Source organism: Tursiops truncatus, chromosome 2, assembly GCF_011762595.2.
Source record: "Tursiops truncatus isolate mTurTru1 chromosome 2, mTurTru1.mat.Y, whole genome shotgun sequence".
Lineage (NCBI taxonomy): Eukaryota > Metazoa > Chordata > Mammalia > Artiodactyla > Delphinidae > Tursiops > Tursiops truncatus.
This window is the reverse complement of record NC_047035.1, coordinates 76,704,801-76,726,859: the sequence shown is the minus strand read 5'-3', so window position 1 is coordinate 76,726,859 and position 22,059 is coordinate 76,704,801. Positions and strand designations below refer to the sequence as shown.

The following is a 22,059-nucleotide window of genomic DNA, read 5'->3' as shown; positions in this document are numbered from 1 at the left end:
ATTTCTCAGATATAGGCCCTCTTAGCACCTTGCTCTTTTCCTTCCCAGTATTTTTATAGCAGTCTTGTATAGTTGGATTTGCAACAGTTAGACATTTATATATACCAGTTACCAACTCTGCATTTACTGGCGTGGTATTTGATGAATCTCTCCCATCCACTAGCCTGGAAGCTTCAAGTTTGCTCACCCTTGCCAGGTGGGCATTGATAATCTGACAGGAAAAGAGTATTTTCCCCTGTCCTCAAGGACCCCACAATCGGTGGGAGAAACCAAGTAAAGCAGCCATTAAACAGGTTGTACCATGCTGTGATGGGCATGAGCACGGGGTGAGAGCACACAGGAAGAGACCCCAACCCAATAGGGAGGGTCCGGGAACGCTTCCTCGAGCTGCTGACACCTACAGGGTGTGGTGAATGAGGGGCCATTGTTCAGGCACAGGGGAGCAAGTGCACTGCAGGCCATGGAAGCAGTGGGTGCAGACCCCGAGAAGCAAGAGAGTGTGGTGGCTTTAGGGGAGCTTGGTTCGACACATTGGGGTCACGGAGTAGGGCAGGGGAAGAAAGGCAGGACATGAGCCTAGAGGGCCAACAAGATCTTCGCTGCAGCAGTAGAAGCCAGAAAGAATTTGGATTTTTACCATGATGGCAGCTGGGAATCAGAAATTTTTAAAGCAGCAGAGTGCCCTGAGCAGGGTATTTTATAAAAACCACTTGACAGTGGTGTAGAAAATGGAATCCGTGAGAGACAGCAAGACTGGAGATGGGAGACCGCACAGGAAGCCGTTGCAGTAATCCAGGTGACAGCTGACGGCGGCCTGAGCTAGAGCACTGGCAGGAAAGCGAAGGAGGGGCGGACCAATAGGTCTGGGAGGTTGAACACACATGAGAGAGTGCAGAGAAGGAAGAGTCCCACACTTCCAGCTTGAAAAGTGAATGTAAGCTAGTGCTGTTCACGGAGATACAGGGAACCTGAGAGGAAGGGCCACTGAGAGAAGTGAAATTCCAGGTGCTGTTTCAGACCTGTTGAGAGGTACCTATGGCCATCCAAGCAGAGCTTAAATAGGTCTGGAAGTTAGGAGAGAGATCTGGGCTGGAAACGCTGATTTGGGATTAATCCACTTAGGGACCATGGGCCTAGATTATATCCCGCAGGGACAGTGTTCCTTGAGAAGAGACAGAAACTTGAGAAACAGCCACATTAACGAGGGCACATCGGCAGAGGCTGAGAAAGAGCCACCGGAAGTCTTTGGGCTGCGAGGTTATGGAAAACAGAGCCTTATTTATCTCTGTATCCACCATCCCTGGGACAGAGTTTGGCACCTACTGTCATAGGCATTCCACCGATGTTTGTTGCATGACTTTTGAAATTCTTAAACCTCTATGATTCTAGAAACATGCCTTGCTAGAGCTTTGCTGTGGGATTGGCGGGCAAGGGGTGCAAACCAGAGCAGCCTCCTGCACGCCGTGGCCAGTAGGTCCAATACTCACAAGCGTTCAGCCTTGACATCTGTCCTTGCCTGTGATTGGGACACATGGTTCTGAAAAGCATTGTTCTCGGGTCTTTTGAAGCATGCTTCTGTCTGGTGGGCCTGAAACACAAGCGAGTAAGTGGAGGGGACAGCAACTAAAATGAGAAGAAATAAAGGAGCAGGGTTCAAAATTCAGGGGGCAGAGCGCCTGACAGCCCTAAAGGATCCGTTAGACGTTTTGGAGGGAAATTTCCAAGCTCTGTCACGTTCCATTATTTTATTTGTTCAGTGAAAATTGAAGCTGGGATGTGGGTCACATAGCAGGGCTCTCTGGGTGCCAAGGATATTTGAACTGAGAACATTTCTACAGAGTCAGAATGGATGGAAATATGGAATTTCCCTGGATGAAAATGTGAAGACCCATCCATTGATCAGGCCTTTCAAGACGTTAACAGAGAAGGTAAGGACCGGGCCATGCTAATTTCCCTCCCCTGGGAATTATATCAGATGGCAGAGGAGTGGAGGGCACATTCACCATCCAGTTCCTCAGAGACTTCCCAGGACTCGGCAGACTCCTCAGGAGCTGGCCCATGGACCACAGCCTCAAGACTGGTTTCTGAGAACCCAGCCTCCCATTCTGCTATTTGGTTCTGAAAGCCCATTGGAGAGAGAAGCACCAATCAGCACTTAGAGGCTGGGCCAAAACGCATTTGTGTTTCACTTGTAACTGAACTAGGAAGGGCTTCTGTTAGATTGTTGCAGGGGGCGGGGGGACTTGCATTGTTGGAGAACATTCAGATAGAAAGGACTTCCAATCGTGACGGATAAAAAGAATAGAGGAGAGAGTCCCCAGGGAAACGTGGACAGGTCTCTCGGTTTGTTTGTGTTTTTTTTAAGTTATGAGATTTGGTTCAACTCAACTCTGAATTCCTATCTTGCGACCAGTAAGAGTTCCTTGCAGGCTTTAGACCGAGTGTCACAGGTAAAGGATGACATGTGTATCTTTATGTGCATATTGACCAGTTATAAAATTGTGCGTGGCTCGAAAGAGAATTCTAAATCTGAGAATGTCTATTTCCCATGCTCGGAGGAGAGCTTTGTGCAAATGCATTTTGACGTGTCCCATCTTAAATACCTACTAGAGGACAGAAGTCACTCTGGAGAGAAAGGGGTGGGTCCAGGGCTGGCATTGCTTGTGCAGTGGGCGGGGCACAGAGGAGGCAGAGGTGGCAGCGCTGGGGGGTGGGGGGAGGGAAGAAGTCATTCTCCTGTTCTCGTTCTGCTTTCTCCACAAACTGTGGATATGTCTGGCACATTCCCTCTAAAAGCAGGAGACTGTGGGGTCCTATACTTAAAAACCTCAGAAAGACGGATGACGTGTTTCAGACGGGATGCTGCAGAGGGTATTCTGACCCAGTGAGAGGAAGCTGGAGCCGCTTAGCCCCCCTCCACTGCGGGAGGACCTCTCTTCCGGGAGACAAGCCAGCCACAGTGCTGGGGCATGCCCTGCACAGCTCTTCTGCTCCAATGTTCTTCCAGGAGAAGGAAATTTATCGCTGGCCTGCCAGAGAGTCCCTGAAAACCATGCTGGCTGTGGGCTGGACGGTAGAGAGGACCAAAGAGGGAGAAGCCCTATTTCAACAGCGGGAAAATGAGAAGCTTCGAAGCGTGTCCCAGGCCAGCCAGGTATGACCATCACGCCCAGAGGCCAACACTAGGCCAATGGAACCCATGGAGAATCTGGGAAAGCTATCCCCAGGGTATCAGAGATGAGGCCCACCACCAGTGAGCCCTGGGAATCTTTCGGGACATATCTTTGGCCACTGAAGTCAGGGATGCTGGTGAGACTAAGGCAAGTAACGGGAAACTCAGTGATTCTGCCTTTGCTTTCCTAGGGCAACAGCTACAGCCCTGCTCCCCTGGATCTCTCCAATGTTGTGCTCTCCAGAGAGCTCCAGGTCAGTGTTGATACTTTCAGAACAGCGTAACGGACTTTCTAAAACCCCTCAAGTGCAGGACATATTGCCCTCCAAAGAATGTTCTAGAAAGGGGCGAGGGGGAAGAATGCCTAAAACATATCACCACTGAAATATCAAAATTAGAGAGGGCCACAACGAGCAGAGGCCACTCATCTGACACAGTCTCAGCAGAATTAACCAACAGTCTGAGAAGGTGAGGCTCTGCGCTTCTTCCGGAGACGTCATAGCAGGTCATGACTCAATAGAAGGAAGATCGAACAGCAAATTACTGTACAAAAACCCAAAACAGAACTTATAACAGCCAGGAGAAATAACTAGTAACAAAGCTATTAACAACTAGGAGAAAATGTACAAGGTGGCCCCTGGGTTGGGCTGCTGGACTGCTCACACCGGGCCCCCCAACCTTGAGGACAATCGCATATCCCGTGGTGGATTCACTTGAGTTGCCCTTGGTGGTACAGACAAGTCATCATTGTAGGATTTAGGGACTTACACCCAAGAGGATGAAATTAAAGGCTTAAGCTTCCTCACCCCCATTCCTCCCCTGTGCACATGTCAGTGACCGTGACCGGCCCCAGCCTGAGGCCGTTACTCCTTAGAGAGTCCATCAGACCAACGCTTTGGACCTTAAAGAAAGTTTCTTTCCAAAGTACACCCTTCATTCCGGGTCACTATTTTATGAACCTCATAAAGATGCATTCTATTTGAGAAATCTTATGTGCGGCAGTTTTCTCCAACACGTGATTATTTTTAGTGTGCAAAGCTAAAGGCTTTCGGGGATCCTAGAGTTTTGCTTGACCCCCCCCCCCCCAACTCCCAGCTCCCTATCTCAGGTCAGGAGTAAAATACTTCACTCCTGTGACAAATGGAGTGCCACCAGAATGCAGTTTCCAGTGGAAATGTGTGTTTCTCAGAAATGCATCAAACTGCCAAGATAATAAGTTACCAGACAAGGACAGAATTAGAAATTGTTTTCTGTGTGTATGGGAAGATATAAAACTAACGGGGTGCATAAGCAAAGACTAATTAATGATGGGAGACACTCAGCAATGTGCCATTAGCGTTTGGTGGTGCTCTGTTCCCGAGGCTGCCTGCAACAGCGGGGCAGATATGAACCCATTTTTCTTGCTTGCTTTCTCTCTGACTGTCATCTCCCTGATGGGACACAGGGGATGGTGGAGGTGATAGCTGAGAACTATCACAATATCTGGGCCAAGAAGAAGAAGCTGGAGCTGGAGAGCAAAGGTGAGCTAGATTCACAGCATCTCCTACAGAAGGTGAGCTGGGGGGCAGGTGTGTTTCCCAGAAGTGCAAAGGAAGAGCCACCTATTTTGTCATCTCTCACTTTACTGACCCCAGGTGGCGGCAGTCACCCTCTTTTGGTACCGTATGACACCTTGACTGCCAAGGAAAAGTTCAGGGACCGGGAGAAGGCCCAGGACCTGTTTAAGTTCCTCCAAGTGAACGGCATTGTGGTTTCCAGGTAAGTCATCTTCCAGGTGACGTTAGCGGGCCAGGGGCAGGCTCGTGTGGTCTCTCGTGCTCTAGATATTTGATCACCTGCCTGCAAAGCAGATCAGAGTAAGGATAGCGGTTGAGTCTTTTGAAAGGAATAGATGTTTATTCTGGAGTGTGAAGCCCTCTCTTCCGACATAAATAAGACTGGTCGATATCAATTTCTAAAAATCAGTTACAGCAGAGAATCGTGACAAATTATACATCTATACCTTAAACATTTAATTTTAATTAAAACAAACACACATGCATTCATTCACAAATCTTGTACCATAGGCCCCCAGATCTCATCTTTGTTGGTTGTTTTATTGATTGGAATTATAAACCACATCCATAATGCATCCCCAAAGCTCTGGAAGTTGGGCTGAAGAGCAGTTAAGGTACAGTTAAGAGAATTAAGGTACATACAAAACAATGTAAATGCAGTATTCTGGGTTTGTTTGTTTGTTTTTTCAGTTTCCTCCCTATCTTTTACGGTTGTCTCACACCTAATTCAGAAACGCCGTTTTTGGAAACTTACAATCGCAGGTCTTTGCAAAATATGCAGCTTAGTTCTCACAGAATCACCAGTTCTCTTCACACTTGTGTTTTTTTGTTTTACGTGATATTTAATGAAATGCCATAATAACAATAGGGAAGATGAGCGACATCAACAACCTTTGAACAAAGATGGCAACTCCACTGGAGAGACTGAATGAATCATGATTTCCTAAGACTTTCTCTCAAACTTATGTTTGTCAGAATCATCTAGACAAATGTTTTAGGTGAGGATGGTCTGGGCTGCTTAAGTCTTAAAGGTAGAACCTGTTTCCCCCGCTGGTCAGGTGTCGGTGATGGGCTGTGCTTGCGGCGTCCTTTGTAGAACGAAAAACAAGGCAGTGTCCCCACCTCGATAAGCCATTCCTCCTGAAAGAAATGTCTGCTGAGCCAGCTGCTGTTTCTTCTTTTAGTTTCCTACAGAATTTTTGCCACTGAGTGACAGAAACCTAAGTAAAAATCTATACAAATATTTCTGTTGTAGCTCATATGAAAAAATAACAAAACCTATTTGCTGTATTGTTGAGTGGGAAAGGTCAGGCAGCAGGAGACAGCCTCTGGGGAAGCATTTAAGAAAGACTCCCCTCGTCATTTTAATCCTGTTCTTAACACCAAGATGCATGCAGACTATGATTTGCCAATAAATAACTTGCTCACAGAAGTGAAAAATTCCTCTTGACTCTAAGAAGGGAATCAAGGAAATAGCAGGGGGAAAGGAAAAAGACCACTGAATTCAGCAAACATACCCTTGTAGTGGTTTACCCTGAGCCAGAGCCCGTGGTGTGCACTTGGATGTACTGATAAGGTGGTAACATCCCTGTCACCAAGGAGAAACCCTAGGTTCCCATGCCTCAGACCTGCTCCATCCTCAACTTGCCCATCACTTGACGACAGCCTGTTCTTCCCGATGCCCAAACCAAAAACCTTGACTCCTCTCTTTTTCCCTCAACCCACATCCAATCCTTTAGGAAATCCTGACGGCTCTCCCCTTAAGATACCCGGAATCTGACCACTTCTCACCCTTTGTTTTGTCACTGCCCTTGCTGAAAGGGCTTCCTTCCTGGGCCCCCTGTTTCAATCCTTGCCCTCGGTCAGTTTTAATCCTAGCAACTAGAGTAATTCTGTCACAATGTGAGTCATATCATGTCGTTTCCTCTACTCAAAACTTTCAATAGCTTCCCATCTCAAAGCAAAAGCAAAATGCTAAGGACGGCCCACGGCACCCTGACGGTTGCCTCCACTGCCCACCCCACGCCCCTCTGACTGCCTACTCACTTCCATCCCTCCACACTGGCCTCAACTCAGCATGCATGTGCCCACTCAGGAACTTTGCAGCCCCGCTCCCTATGCCTGGAAAGCTCTCTCCCCTCATGTCTCTATGGCTCACCTCCTTCAAGCCTATACTCCAGTGTCGTCCTTCCAATAAGCCCAGCACTGATTTAACACGACAGTCTGCTCAACCCCACTTCAGGTACTCTTGGGCCCTTTCATCTTGCTTTAGTTTTTCTTTTTTTCACAAAACTTATTAACTTACAGCATTCCAGATAATTTTTTAAATTTATTTATTTTATTTTTGGCTACGTGGGGTCTTCGTTGCTGCGCGCAGGCTTTCTCTAGTTGTGGCAAGCAGGGGCTGCTCTTCGTTGCGGTGCGCAGGCTTCTCATTGCCATGGCTTCTCTTGTCGCAGAGCACGGGCTAGTCTAGGCACACGGGCTTCAGTAGTTGTGGCTCGTGGGCTTAGTTGCTCCGCGGCATGTGGGATCTTCCCGGACCAGGACTTGAACCTGTTTCCCCTGCATTGGCAGGCGGATTCTTAACCACTGCACCACCAAGGAAGTCCCCAGATAATTTATATTTCGTTTTATGTAGCGTTTGTACCTGTTTATAGCAAGCACGTAAGTTCCATGAGCGCAGGGATTCGTGTTTGTATCTCTGATTTATCCCCAGCTCCGTATTTGTTGAATGAATGACAAAGATCTTTCTGAAAAACCTTTTCAGAAATTATTGTAGCTCAGGTGTTGCATGCTCACAGAGGCAGGTTTCAAGTGCAAGGGGAAATGAGTCAAATGATGAGTCAGGTCGCTAAGCCAGCATAGCCATCAACATTTGGAAAGCAGAGTTGACGTGGAGAAAATTGCTTGTGCACCAAAGTCACATTGTTATCTCTGTTACTCCCTGGGGTTTACCCATTTCCAATCTAGAGGTATCAAGGCTATGGGGCTGGATGCCTCCTCCATGGAAAAGAGGTTTGCCTATAAGTTTTTGAAGAAGATCCTGAAATATGTTGATGCTGCTCAAGAGTTTATTGCCCATTTGGGTAAGTATCATTGTGAAATATCAGAAAAATGTGTGCTTCTCATAATACCGAAAGGAATTAGATATTCCTTTTATGAAGAACGATGCTTTCATACTGTAGCTGTTCATGATTCTTTGAAACATATGGTTTAGGGAAAGACACAGTGGCTGAGATTTCACACACACACGCACTTAAAAAAAATCAGTTTTGTCTTTGGTTTCCCTTCTGGGTTTGATTGAATCATTTGTCATTTTTCACATAACTCATCCTCCTCTAAGTTTTCCATCATTTTGTTTTATGCCTGTGAGCATATGACTCAACCTCTCTGAAGCTGCCTTCTTATCAGTAGAGTAGAGAAAAGAGTAGTGAAACCCTAGAAGAAATAACCAACCCTCACAATTATAAAGTACTTTGTAAAATATTAGATATTTTATAAAATCAAATGGCCTTTTCATGACGAAAAGCTGCTCTGTTTCTTTAATGCTGTGACTCTTTTTGTTTTTGTTTTCTTTAGCTCTGGTCAACTTTGTGTCACTTTTGTCTTTGTAGAAACCATTGTCAGCAGTGGGAAAACTGAAAAGTCTCCCCATGACCAGGAGATCAAATTCTTTGCCAAAGTAAGTGACTCTCTGCATTTAACCGGATTACCTTCTTCTTGGGATCTGTACAATTTAGGGTACAAGTTAAGCAGATCCAACAAAGATATCCAAAACTCCAGTAATGACTTTGATGAGATGGACGTGTGTTTCCCTGTTGTGGAAAGGTCCTGAGGCAGGTGGGTGGTCCGAGGAGGTAAGCAGCCTGCTGTGCTCTACGTCGTCACCCAGGGACTCGGGTTCTTCCTCTCTTGATGCTCTCTCATCTCCTGAGATGTGGTCCCTGACAGTGGTCCAGACTCACTTGTACCACATCTGTGAGAAAGGGGGGAAGGATAGCGGAGGGCAAGCTGTTGTTTTATTAAAGTTCTAAAGTTTAATAAATGTTGTTTTATTAAGTGGCTAGAACTTACTCATCTCAGCCTCAGCTAGCTGCAAGGGAGGCGTGTAATGCATGCTTTAACTGGGTGACCCCATGCCCAGATAAAACACGGGGATTTCTACTGCTAAGAGAAAGAAGGGAAGAACGAATGTGGGTGCCAGTGAGCTGTCTCAGCCACATAACCCTACTCAGAGGACTAAATACAAGTGAGACTTTGGGGTAGCCATGTTCTGAGAAGCAGAGACAGGATGGTCAAGTCCAGTAGTGCTGGGCCATGCCTTCAATATTCTGTTGGGTGCCACGCCCAAGAAGCCACATCTGAGTGCAGATGTCCTACAGGACACCCCTGAAAATGTTGATTCAGGATGTGCATTTCTTTGGGCCCTTAGTCAGTGTCCTGCCCTATCCCTTCACATATTTCTAAGGCCTCCGGTTACAGGCATAGAAGAAAAAAAATGTTTTGGAAACTGGGATTCCCAGGGTAGAGTTTCCTAGAAATTCCGGGACCAGAGTCTTTTTGCTCATTAAGGATGAACTTTTTCAAAGGAACCAGAGGAAGGGCTTTGGCCAGCCTCTTAGAAGTTCATCTCTGGTGATCTTTCAGGTTCTTCTCCCACTGGTTGACCAGTACTTTACCAATCACCGCCTCTACTTCCTCTCGTCCCCTCTGAAGCCCCTTAGCAGCAGCGGGTACGCCTCTCATAAGGAGAAAGAAATGGTGGCCAGGTGAGTCTACAGAAGAGAAGGTCACGGTGCTCCTGTGATTTATGTAAAACCCCAGCCTCCTGGGGCTTCAGTGGTGAATCTTTTGGAGAAATGAACTGTGGCCTGATGATGGGTAGCTCAGAGGTTTTGGTTATCATCTTGGTTTTGAAAGTGACTTTATTCACACTTATCTGTATATTATTTTGGCAACCGAGAGAGGTGCACTGTTTGGGGGTATCAGTAGGGCTTGGGGGAAACTTATATCCTCAGGTCAGCTTCTATCCTGAAATAACATTTAGAAAAAGGAGAAGGTAATTCTGAAGCTTGGGAAAAGCAAACACACAACGTTGAGAAGAAACGGATTAAGACTGTTTTCATTCTCATTCTTCTCAGGCTTTTTAAGCTTAACTTTTTTTTAAGGAATCAGATCTTACAAGTCTTGGTGTGGATGATCTGAGATTTGAAATCTAGAGTGACATAATTCAATTTAAATTCCTAACAGGAAACAAATTTTCATCAAAAGCACCAGCTTCCCTTCTCATTCCACTAGGCATGACACGTGGATGCCTCAGCAGAGCTGAGAACAAAGCAGGTGCTTCATGGTCAGGCTACAAGTGGGTACCACTATGCCTCAGGTTCTCTGTGTTTGATTTACGAATGACAAGGGATGGATTAGACTTCTAAATGGCAAAGAGTTAAGGACTGCAGTAAAGGCAGTCTATCAGCCCTTTCCCTGGCATCCACTGATGGTGAACAATGTACTTTATATTTTATAAGGGCCCAGCCATTGAATATCACCATCTTTGGGAGGATATTCAACTTTAGGATTTAGCTAACATTTATCAAGCACAGCATGGCTCAGCAGTGAGCTCGATTTTTTGATATGCACAAGTTATTGCCCACCTGTGGAAATATCATTGTGAAACACCACAATGCTTTAAATTCCAGGAACCACCTGTGTGTTATGATCTCCATTTTGCAGATGAGGAAACTGAGGTTTGGGCAGGTTCACTCCAGTGCCTAAAGTGACCCAGGTAGTAAGTTAGAGCAAGAATGAAAGCGTAGCCCTCTCTATCCAGATCGAGTGCCATTTTCTCTACACTCTACATTAATATTTGTTAAGCAGGGAGGAGCGCATGATGTCAAAATGAGATACACTTAGAATCAGTTACTGACCCAAGATTTCCTAGATATTTTCATGACACACCGGTGTTTTTTGTAAGAAGTTAAGGAAATGGAGAGCGAAGTGAGATACTCAGATAAGCCAACAGAGGGCAGGTGTGTCTGTTCTCTTCATCTGTTTTTCTTAGGGTATTAATTCATGGAAATGTAACATTTGTTCAGCCAGGCACCATTTGTCACAGCTGGAATAGAAGCTGGAGCTCGCTGATCGGCCTTGCAAATAGCTTTCAGATCCATCAGTGTGCCCGCTGCCCTCCCATAGAAGTGGCCACATCGGCACTGAACGTGCTCACATCTCCAGACCCCTTTTGTTCCCAGCCTTCGCCCATACCCCACCTCTTCTGCATCTGATGCAATTCACCAGTGCTTTCCGGAATCTCTCCCCTGGGATCTCTTTAATTTATCACCTTCAAATTCTGAGATGAGAGAGAGGCGCCTGGGGACTCTGGCCCCTCATAACTCTGGGTGAAGGACAGTGCTCCTGCTTGCATCGTGGGTCCCACAGGCAACAGAAAAGGGCCTTTGGAAATTTCAGGCCCCGGCCTTGACATACCTGAGAAAGCACTTCCGACAGCAAGGGGAGCCACGTTTATATTAGGATCAAACAACCCGAGGATCTGCTTTAGTTAGAAAAATGTTAATTTTGTATTTATACAGAGTGGGTTCATTTTGAAGCATTTTGCCAGAAATAACTGAGTTTATCAGCCCCTTATTCTACAGGCTAAAAGGGTCATGTGATTAGTCGCTGACTACAGACGAGAAAAAGCTAAAACACAGAGCGGGATGAGGTCGCTTCACCACGACAGCCCAGCTAGTCCTGGCAGAGCCACAGAAACTCATATTCCTCCAGGATCTCTGCCAACTCCATGAGTTTTCATCAGATACATAACTCTGAAAAAAAACAAACATCCGGGGAAGAGAAAAGAAGCAGCAGTTCATATTTAATTTCACACTCGCGGGCTGCCAAATTTCTGTTAACTTACTCTGAGCTCTCTTAAGCTCTAGGCCAGTGTTTCCAACTTATTTCCACTGCAAAAACAAATGACTAAGCAGCAGAGACTTTGGCTGTGGTGTCCAGTAGACAGCCCAGAAAGGCTCAGGGTATTCATTGAAAACCATTTAGAGGTGAACAAGTTTTCATCCCCACCAACACTTGGATGGATTTCTTCTCTATTTGAGCTGTCCCCTAAAGGTTTTTGCCCTGTGTGGGGCAAGATGCCCATGACTTCTAAGAAGATCTTGGGAAGGACTTCAGCTAGGTCTCACCTTGGCAGCCCATGGCCTGTACCAGGTGATTTTATTTTACTTCCCCTCTTTCTGTTCCACCAGGAAGGACTGCTTTCTGAAGGGATTGCTAAGTTCTTACCTAGTTGTGCCAATGTCAAGTAATGTCAGCGTTCTGAGGAATCTCCTCCCACGGACTTCAGCAACACAGGTCAAATGATGGCCATAGTGCCCCTAGACAGGGGCTATCAGGAGTGTGTTCAGAAACATCCATGGGCTCTTTGCTAACTGCACAAAGCCCTCTATTAGACACTGTGGAAAGTAAAACAGTAAGACACAACTGGACTCCTGGGGGTTCCATGGTAGACAGTATGGGTGAAAGCATGGAATAGGGTCAAAAAACACGAAAGTGTAGCAGATGGGATTTCCTAGCTTCAAAGGCACAGATAGGACAGCAACCCAGTCAGGCCTATAGGCTAATGGAGATGTCAGAGAAAAGCCATTTCTTGAAATGTTTCTGGTTCAGCACAGTATTGCCCATACCTGAACCTTTAACTTTCTTCCAATCCCACCATCTTGCACACCTCCAACTAAGGCCTCACACCCTGTTCCCCCGAGTGAAGGCTACAGAAAGGGCTTGCAATCCACTGCAGTAATAGAAAAACCATGCTTCCTTCCAGAATCCTCGTTTATCCATGAATGTTCTACAGATGAACCTTTCAACATATAGTACGCTGTAGCAAGAGGTGGTTTGCAACAGGTGGCTCATTGCAAAACATGGTACTTGCTGCAGAAGGATTGTTTTCTGCCTGCAAGGTACCTCTCGTGATTCTCCAGCAGGACAGTGGGAACCACATGTTGTCCTAGTGTGGTCCAGAGGATTCTTTAAGGGGACCACAGTGCATCTTGCCCTAATTACTGCACAGGGGCCAAGGGGTGGGGTACAAATGAGTCTTCCTTGAATCTCTGTCCCTTTCTGACTTTCATTCTTTTCTGCTTCAGCCTGTTCTGCAAACTCGCTGCTCTTGTTCGACATAGGATTTCCCTCTTTGGTAAGAGAAGTATTGCTAAAGGCTTCACCCTCTGTAATTACCCTGAACTTGTGTTTTGCCTTCATCTGTGGCTCCTGCAGACAAGCTGAGCCTTAGGACTAAGGTGTCACCTACATTTGCCATAGAAAGTTGGTCTGAAGTATGATAAACCCCTCTCTCCCGCCTTGAACAGCTCAGATTTTCCACGCCAATGAATGCTTTAAGCCCTGCCTCTAACTTCCATCATAAAGCCATGCGTCAGGCCAGAGATAAATGCTTTGGCCCCGAACGGAGGCCTGGCACTTGGTGTGCTGGTGGTTAATAAGGCTGGGCTGTTTATGCTTATTGAGAAGATTGTGTTTAAATGACAGGCTGAATGCTTTGGGGAGTCACAGGTGATACTTTTGATTTTAGGGAACGATTCTACTACAATGGTGAGCTGTCTTCACATCTTAGCTCAGACACTTGACACAAGGTAAGTGTGCCCAGAATTTTCCAGTCGTTTCTCAGGACTCCCTCTCTGGCCCTCTCTCCTTGCTTATTATTGTACTGAAGAGGAGATGTGTCACCATTATGCAGGAGCTGGGGAGAAAAGGGAAGATGGGGAAAAGGTGGATCCCACCATGACGTTAGCACACTCTGTTTCTCAGCTCACATGACGGAGAGCCACCATCATGGCAGATACCGAAAGCTGAGCATTTGATCAATTCTTGTCTTCTCTTACTGAGAAGTTCATCTTTCAGAAGATAAAATATGTAACGTGGCAAAGTACCACTTCGTATCTAATTCTCCACAAAAAAAGAAAAAGGAAGAGCTGCCTGATGGGTGGCAATGCCATAAGACTCCTGGGAGAGGGCGCCCGTAGCACTCTGAATTCAAAATGGCCAAGGAGGGGATGTGATTACCAGAAGATCAAAGACAAAGATAGATTCGAGCCCATGACCTGAGGGTCTGATGGGAAAGATGGCTGAACAAGAAAGGAAGTCTTCCTTTTCTTTCACATACATACGTATATGTGTGTGTGTGTGTGTGTGTGTGTGTGTGTGTGTGTGTGTGTATTCTGGTAGTATAAACATAAATTATTTGATGAGATAAAAAAGAGAAGCAGTGCAAATAACTGACAGGGAGTTTTCTTTAACACACTCATTAAGCAGGGCCCTTGTCAAAGTTGAGAGAACACACATCCCAAAACCCAACGCAGAAGAGAGGCACCAACCTGAAAGAGTGGCCAGATGATGAAAATCCTCTACAAACTAAGAATGTTTTTTTTAAAAAAGTTAAAGGTAGTTAAAGGGGATTTTCAAGTGTCGGAGAGAAACAAACATGTTGTGGAGATATTACGACAGCACAACATTTTCACGCCCAGACCAAAGCATCCCAGGGGTGCAACTGGGACGAGGAATCTTTCCCAAAAGCAGGCAAAATGCCTTAAGAGAGAGTCCTCTTTCTTAAACGTACCGACCTCCACCGACCTGCATTTTTTTTTTTTTTCGTAGTCATTCCTGAGAAACCTGAGGAGGGTGGTTCATAAATACTTACAGCAAGCCTCCCTGACTTTATTTCCTTGTTTCTATTTTTCTGATTGGCTGGATGACTATCATGAAAATGCTGTAGATAAAAAGCATCTGTCCTTATAGCAAGCCTGTCATAATCTTGTGAATAAGATGTAGAAATATGGAAAAGAATAGATGACTTGTAGGCTTTGTTCCAGTTCTAAGTTTTATAAAATAGTTTTTAAGGGAAAGCCCCAGGTACCCATAGCTAATCTCCATTCCCACATGTTTTTTTCGGTGGTCTGATTAAGCTGTCTGTTTTAAAAGGGGCTGGCTCTTCTCCACTCCCCTTCTCCAAGCTAGAACATCCCTGAAAACTGATAGAAATCTAAGCTTCAGCTGATTTAATTCTCTGTTCTCTCTCTCTAAGAGGTCCTACATCACAGGAGAGCTAATATTTCTAACTAGTCCTTATGAAAGTTGCTGAGCCCATGTGGAGCTGGAAGAAAAGCTCCCCTCGCCCTCCTTTTAATTAGATACTTGCAGAAGAATGTAGCCAGCTGCAATATTATATAGATAGCAGGTGACCAATATCAGTTTCTTTCTAAGTCGTCCTGCCATTTCCAAAGAGTTGAGCAGTCATTCCCTCAAATCAAGCATGCCTTCCAGTTGCTGCCCACCCCCCTGCCCTTTGGGCTTGTGGATCCCAGTTTCTTTCTGGGTGCTAATAACCACTCTGTCCATTTCTCCCGACTCGGTGTCTTCCAGGTGAGTGGGGTGTCAAACATCTGCCCAGGTTGCACTGCAAGCCACCAGTCTCAAGAAGGGGGTTGGCCAAAGATTCAGATTATGCTTCTGGTTTTGAACATTGTTTGCTTACAGGACAGTCATGAAGTCAGGCTCAGAGCTGGTGAAGGCCGGGTTACGAGCATTCTTTGAAAATGCAGCCGAAGACTTAGAGAAGACTTCAGAAAACCTGAAGCTCGGGAAGTTTACCCATTCCAGAACGCAGATGAAAGGCGTCTCTCAGAATATAAACTACACCACGGTGGCTCTGCTCCCCATCCTGAAGTCCATCTTTGAGCATGTGGCCCAGCATCAGTTCGGGGTGGATTTACTCTGTGAGTCACCTGCTGCCCGTCATGCATTCATGTGCATCTGGCCACGGATCAATAGGACGTGTGTGGCTCATTCCCTTAGGCTGACCTTGAGGACAGAGTAGAGAGAACTCTTCCACACTTTTCCCTTCTTAGATTTAAAAATGAAGTCATAGACTCTTGGAGGGGAAGAAATGCCCAAATTTGAGTATATAATATTTCATCTTTTCCCACTGTTTTTCAGGACCAGAATTTTCCCACCCACTGGTTTAGCTCTCAGCCATTGTGTTCTCACTTAATTTGAATAGGTTATCTGAGAAATCCAGCAAGAGATATAGGTTGCTCCCAGACCACCAATTTTCCTGTAAAGAAGCTTTAATGTATTCATTGGATACCAGGAGCAAAGAGAAGCTGCTAACATTTCATTGTCTAAGCCTCCAGAAGAAGACCGTAGTGGGTTGGTTTTCTTTCAGTTTGCATTTGGTACCATGTCCGGCCCTCTTATACTGCCACCAAGCTTCAGTTTCACACTTTAAATGGTGGCACATGATTTAATTAGTTTAACCAGTTGTCAGTAGCCAAGGCTGTGTCTTCCATAGCCTTCGACAGGGCAAATCAGTTATTTCCATGGGGTTAGGGGGACAGGTAGGGGAACATTCAAACTCGCTACTCTGTGTCATGGACACAATGCACTTCCTTGTTGAAAAATTAAAAATTAAATTAGTTCTCTTTATGTTAAATTGGTTCCAGTCTTATCATGAGTTCCATACATTAATAGAGGCACGTAGCCTGCCCATTAAGTTCCTAAGCGAAACACGCCCTTCCCTTGGGAAACACGGCAAAATCATGATACAGTTGAACTACCTTTTGAAAAACATCAGAGGGCTTGGAACAGGTGGACAGGAGGAATTTTGCTCTGTCTCTGCAGAGGTAGGGACATTGTACATATCTCCCTAAGAAAGGAACAAAAAGCTCATTCAAACTTCTTTGATTTCTTGCATTCTTCCTTTCAAAAGAAGGAGATCGTGCTCTGGATAAAATTTGATTACAGCGTCTCCCTCTATTGGAGGGGAAAAAAATACCCATATGGAAGGACTCATTAGTCAAGTGATTCCTTTCCCTGAGAAGCAATGTGATCTGTGTCAGGAGTCCTACAAAGGAATTGGTATAGCTCAATGGAGGGTGTTTTTCTGTTGGTGTTTCCTCTCCCAGTTCAGCAACTGGCATTTGAGTAGAGAGGGGCTATATTTGTTAAAAAGAGAGAGAGAGAGAGCTCTTTGGCTCTTAGGTGATGCCACCACATGTTTTCTGTTTGCAGACCCTTTCTGCGTGCAGGAGGTGGGCCACTGGGATTGATGAACAGGAATGACAGCTCTTGTTTGGTCTTTTCAGTGGGTGACGTGCAGATTTCATGCTACCATATACTGTGCAGCCTCTACTCCCTTGGGACAGGAAAGAACATCTATGTTGAAAGGTAATTAGCGAACGAAAGAAGCTAACACGTTCAGGCTGAATGTGTTACTTACGTCTTTAAACATTTAACAATAGCATCTTTTCAATCCAGCAAAAGCGAAATGCTCACTGAAATGGCTTGGTGATTTTGAGCCTAGGGTATGAAATGTTTACGGCAGTATAAAATGTGTTAATGAGGCTTCTGAGATGTATGACTTCCCTGGCGATAGCTGCAGAGTGTATGTGGCTGGAGCAGCAATATAGCCAAGCCAAATCATGTGCTGGTGGCCAAAAAAATGTCGAAGAAATGTCTCTTTTTTCATAATCACAGTTTCCAAATAGCCTCCAGAGTTCCTGTGGTTAAAGCTTGCTGAGAAGCTCAAGGGACGTGAGGCGGTTGCTTTAGTGTTTAATGAGTTTCTGTGTGATACAGCCCTGGACCTTTACCATTCTCGGCTGTCACATTAGCTGTAGTTTTAGACAAGTCCACACTTTGAAAGCAGAGATGCTCTTCAATGGTCTTGAGTCTGAACAGGCAGATTTGCTGAGGTGCTTAGCTTCCTGCTCTACTCACTACTCTGCCTGGAGCGATGGAGGCCTTCGGTGACCGCCTGCTTTTCACCATCAAATGCCGTGTGTTGTGTGGTTCTGTTTAAATCCACGGGGAAGATCAGGAAGATAAACACAGTGTTAGCCAAACCCTAGACTTAGTCTTATCCTTGGAAGACGTTTTTTCCCTTTTCTGCCTTTTCAGTCAATGATACTGAAGGATTTTGATCTGTGCTTAAAATTATTTAATCTAAACATCCCCTTGGTATCCATGCTCCATGGGCCTCCTCAGTTTATGATACCTTTACAAACAAACCAATGGTAAATCCCCATTTCACATCGAAACTTACATAAATTCTGATTGCAATTTCTCAATAAAGTAAAGACAAGACTTGGGCTCCTTCAAGAACTCAAGAACTGATGACTTGAAATCATGTGCTAATAACCAAACAATGTTGAAGAAATGTCTATGTCATCATAATTACTGCTTTTAAGTAGCTTCTAGAGTTCAAGAAATCAACTGGAGGACTAATGACTAATTTATTTTGATTATGATTGTAATTCCTTAGAGTTATGTAGCTTTCCTTATTGTTTTACATGAAATATAGATAAATAGTTCTATCCTTTAATAGGAACTGGGCAGACAAAAGTCATAACCATATTTTATACCAAATCAACAAGAAACTTAATAAAATTTTTTCTGTTTAATACAGAATTTCACTTAGGGAAGGTATCTTTACTTTCATTAAGCATCTGTGAATATTTTCTCAATATCTTTTCTTATTCTGTCAGTTTCTATGTGCGTATATACATACATCTATATGTGTATGTGTTTCTTTATACAATCTTTTGAAAAGCTTATGCATTATTCTCTTTTTAAAAAAGAAAAAAATTCAAAGAAAGGTCAACTCTGAAATGTCAGACCAGAAAAAGACTTCTTCATATGACTTTTTATATTTTATTCATATTCTCACAGCACTGTGAATATTGGTACCTGTGTTTTATACTCCACACAGGTAGAAAGCCAGGCTTGAAGAAGCCCCTAGATCAAATATGCCCCTGTTGTCTCTCCATTAGTTAATGAAACAACTAAGGACATAAAGATTTAAAATCCTCAAGTTGTGATGCTGCCACCATTAATGACTTTTATTTGTTTATTTTCTCTTGTATTGTGAAAGTAAGACATACTTATTCAAAAAAGAAATCAAACAGTACAGACATATGTAAAGTTAAAAGTCTGCTGTTTTCTTCACCCCAGATCACCCCACCTAGTAACAGTTTGGTGTATACCATTCCAGGTGTTTTCTACATGTGTAAGTTCTTACACATGTTGGATCATAATATTGCTTTGCAACTTTGTCTTGTTGGATGAAGCTAAAAACTGAATTTCTTTATCATACAACTCATATTTTTAATTTATCATTTAGATAAAATCATCATTAATTCTCTACTTTAAAAAAGATTAGCAAGTTTAGTACATTTACATTTCTAGCTACTTCCTATCCTTTCTACCTTTCCTTTTTTGCTATGTAATTCCTTATAACACATACATTTTATTTTGGAATATTCTAGAACTAATGTTCCTTGAGTTGTTTACCTTGGTTTGTATTTAAATGATTCAGTGTGTAGCCAATCCTTTTGAACTGTGACTTTCCCATTCCAAAACTCTTATTTTGATTTATCTCTTTCTTTTGTTTTTTGGCGGTACGCAGGCCTCTCACTGCTGTGGCCTCTCCCGTTGCGGAGCACAGGTTCCGGATGCGCAGGCTCAGTGGCCATGGCTCACGGGCCCAGCCGCTCCGCGGCATGTGGGATCTTCCCAGACCGGGGCACGAACCCGCGTCCCCTGCATGGGCAGGCGGACCCTCAACCACTGCGCCACCAGGGAAGCCCTGATTTATCTCTTGGTTGGCCAGATTCATCATATGTAGTTGCTTCTGTAAGAGCCCTACTCTTGAGTCTTTGCATATTTTGGACTATCATCCTTTGACTTTATATGTGCACAGTTTCCGTGGTATAAAATCCTTGGGTCATAATTCTCCTTCCTCGGAAGTGTATAGCCTTTGCTTCTTTGTGTTCTGACAGTGTGTGTTCCTTGGATCCGGTGATTTGTTCCCCACACACGTGACTTTGCCGTGGGAGGGGAGAAGCTGCTGCTCACTGGGTTCTTTCTTTGGTCTTGAAGCTCATTCACTTCACTACTACCGTCTCCCAGGGTTGTCCTTTCTGTATCAGCCCCTGCACTTCTTCTCAGAACTTAATATGCCCCCTCCGTCTTCAGAATTAGGTCCTCGTTTATTTAACAAGTCTTTCATTTTATTATATTGTTGTTGGGTTTTTTGTCTTAGCTGTTGTTCAAAGAGCGAAATTATGTGTATTTATTGGCTTTTTCCTTAACCTCCCACATCTCTCATTTTCTCCTCAGTAACTTTTAGCTAATTGTTCTTTTCTGAAACTATCTCCATGTTAATATCTCTTCTTATATTCTGTGAGGGTAGAGAGAAGTTTTCTGGGTTTTTCCTGGATAATTCTTCCTCTGAACTCTATTTCTCATCTATTTCTTGGTCATTAGGTACATTTCTAGTTCTCAAGAAGGGAAAGGAGTACGTGTGTGTGTATGACGCACGTATGCGTGTGCCTGTGTGTGTGTGTTCGGTGGAGGAGAGTGGACAGGGCTGAAACATCAGGCAGCTTCAAAACCTAGAAGCTGACTGAGAACTCTTTCTCACCGTATCAGCAGTGCCTTTAGCCCTAGGAGTCATCCACCCTTATCCTTTGGTGTCCTTCCTCAACCAGAGTAAACAGCTGGTGCAGATGAGAGGTTGGTGAAATTCCTGGTGCATCCTATAGAATAGGCCTTTTGCTTAGTTATTTAATGTATGTTTCTTCTCTGCTTTAGAGGAGTTGAGGCAGCAGCTACAAAACAGGTTACTTCTCACTCTTTCACTCTACCTCACCTCCACTGGTTCTCCAGGCCAGGCGTCCAGGTCATAGTTGTGGCAGATGGCATGCACACTCCTTCCTACTCTGGTCCTGCCTGCCACTCTGCAGGATGGAACCTGAGTCCCACACACGTCCGACAGGTCTCCCAGGGCCTGCTCACACCCTTAAGTCTCATTGTTTCAAGCAAAACTCCTTTCCTGGGCTCCTCAAAACCCCCATATTTACTTCCAATGATGTCTACACTCTGCTCTAGGTCTTGAAAGAATGTTTCAGTTTCAGCATCTTCACTTGATTTGGTCCATACTTTGCAGTATGAAGTTATCACACATTTTCTAATTTCAGCACAGATCTAAATTTCTTCCCAAATTTTTCCCCAGCTCTTGTGGGTTTTAGGGAGGAAAGTATTGGCTTGGCCAAAAAGTTTGTTCCAGCTTTTCTGTAAGATGTTACGGAAAAACCCAAATGAACTTTTTGGCCAACCCAATATAACGAAACCCACCATTTCTCTACCACCTTTTACTGAAGTTTCTTTGGCTAATGAATGTCTGTAGGGTTGCAAAGGAACCACTCAATATAGCTTGAGTGCATTGTGCATAGAAAAGAACCGGACACCTCAGTGATAGTGTTGACTGTGAGAAGGAAAACGTCATTGAAACAGAGTGGAGACCTCTTTCGGGATATTTTCTAATTGAGGCAATACTGAGATGGTCACTGACAAGCAAAGTTTTCAGATACAGAATTTCAGGGTAGGGTAAAGGCTTTCGTGTATTTAAACATGGAGAATACTTAACATTCTTTAATCTGGATATACTTTGATTAATTGATAGAGCATTTGATGGGGGTGCATCAAGAAAACTAAGTTTTGTAATTAACTGCATTGAGCATTGACTCTCCATTTTATTTCAAATTAAAACTTTATTTTTGCCTTCACACTTTAGAAATGTTTATATCTTCCTTCCTGCTTTGCCCCCTTTGACCAGTTTTGTTCTGATCAAACATGGCTTTCCCTAAACCACTGAGATTACTAGTATTTCTATCTAGAACCTTGCTCTGCCTCCACTTTCTGCCCCTGTGCTACGTGTTGCTTCCTCTCCTTAGCATCCTCTGGAATTTACATGAAGGAACTTTCAAAATTGCAAAGCACCAGATATGTGCAGGCATAATTATTATTACCATGATGACTTTGTCTCTGCCTGTGTCCCAGATGATAGACAGTTGAGAAGCAAGGTCCCAGTCCATGGAAATAAAATTGAGAGGTCAACTTAGGAAGTAACAAGAACTGAAATACAAATTGAACCAAAGTGAAAAGCAGGAAGGGAGGGATAAATTAGGAATTTGGGATTAACAGATACACACCACTATATATAACATAGATAAACAACAAAGACCTACTGTAGAGCACAGGGAACTATATTCAATATCTTGTAGTAACCTATAGTGGAAACAAATCTGAAAAAGAATATATACACACACATACACCAAATCACTTTGCTTCACACCTGTTACATTGTAAATCAACTATACTTCAACTAAAAAAAAGTAAATTGAACCGTCTGCAGTCTGTCAGCATTGACCAAGTACTATTATATGAAAAATACTGTTCTAGGCA

The 22,059-nt window shown here is 44.2% G+C and overlaps 1 protein-coding gene across 1 annotated transcript in view; it reads left to right on the top strand.

The window, feature by feature from the left end:
* RYR3 (ryanodine receptor 3) overlaps positions 1-22,059 on the top strand; it is a 366,040-nt gene that overhangs the window by 265,706 nt on the left and 78,275 nt on the right. Inside the window, exons 53-64 of the mRNA XM_073799899.1 lie at positions 1,839-1,928; positions 3,008-3,154; positions 3,364-3,426; positions 4,617-4,692; positions 4,807-4,930; positions 7,702-7,817; positions 8,346-8,413; positions 9,379-9,500; positions 12,888-12,937; positions 13,331-13,391; positions 15,292-15,530; positions 16,899-16,980. Coding sequence (XP_073656000.1) covers positions 1,839-1,928; positions 3,008-3,154; positions 3,364-3,426; positions 4,617-4,692; positions 4,807-4,930; positions 7,702-7,817; positions 8,346-8,413; positions 9,379-9,500; positions 12,888-12,937; positions 13,331-13,391; positions 15,292-15,530; positions 16,899-16,980 — 1,238 coding nt within the window. The remainder of the gene's footprint in view (positions 1-1,838; positions 1,929-3,007; positions 3,155-3,363; positions 3,427-4,616; positions 4,693-4,806; positions 4,931-7,701; positions 7,818-8,345; positions 8,414-9,378; positions 9,501-12,887; positions 12,938-13,330; positions 13,392-15,291; positions 15,531-16,898; positions 16,981-22,059) is intronic.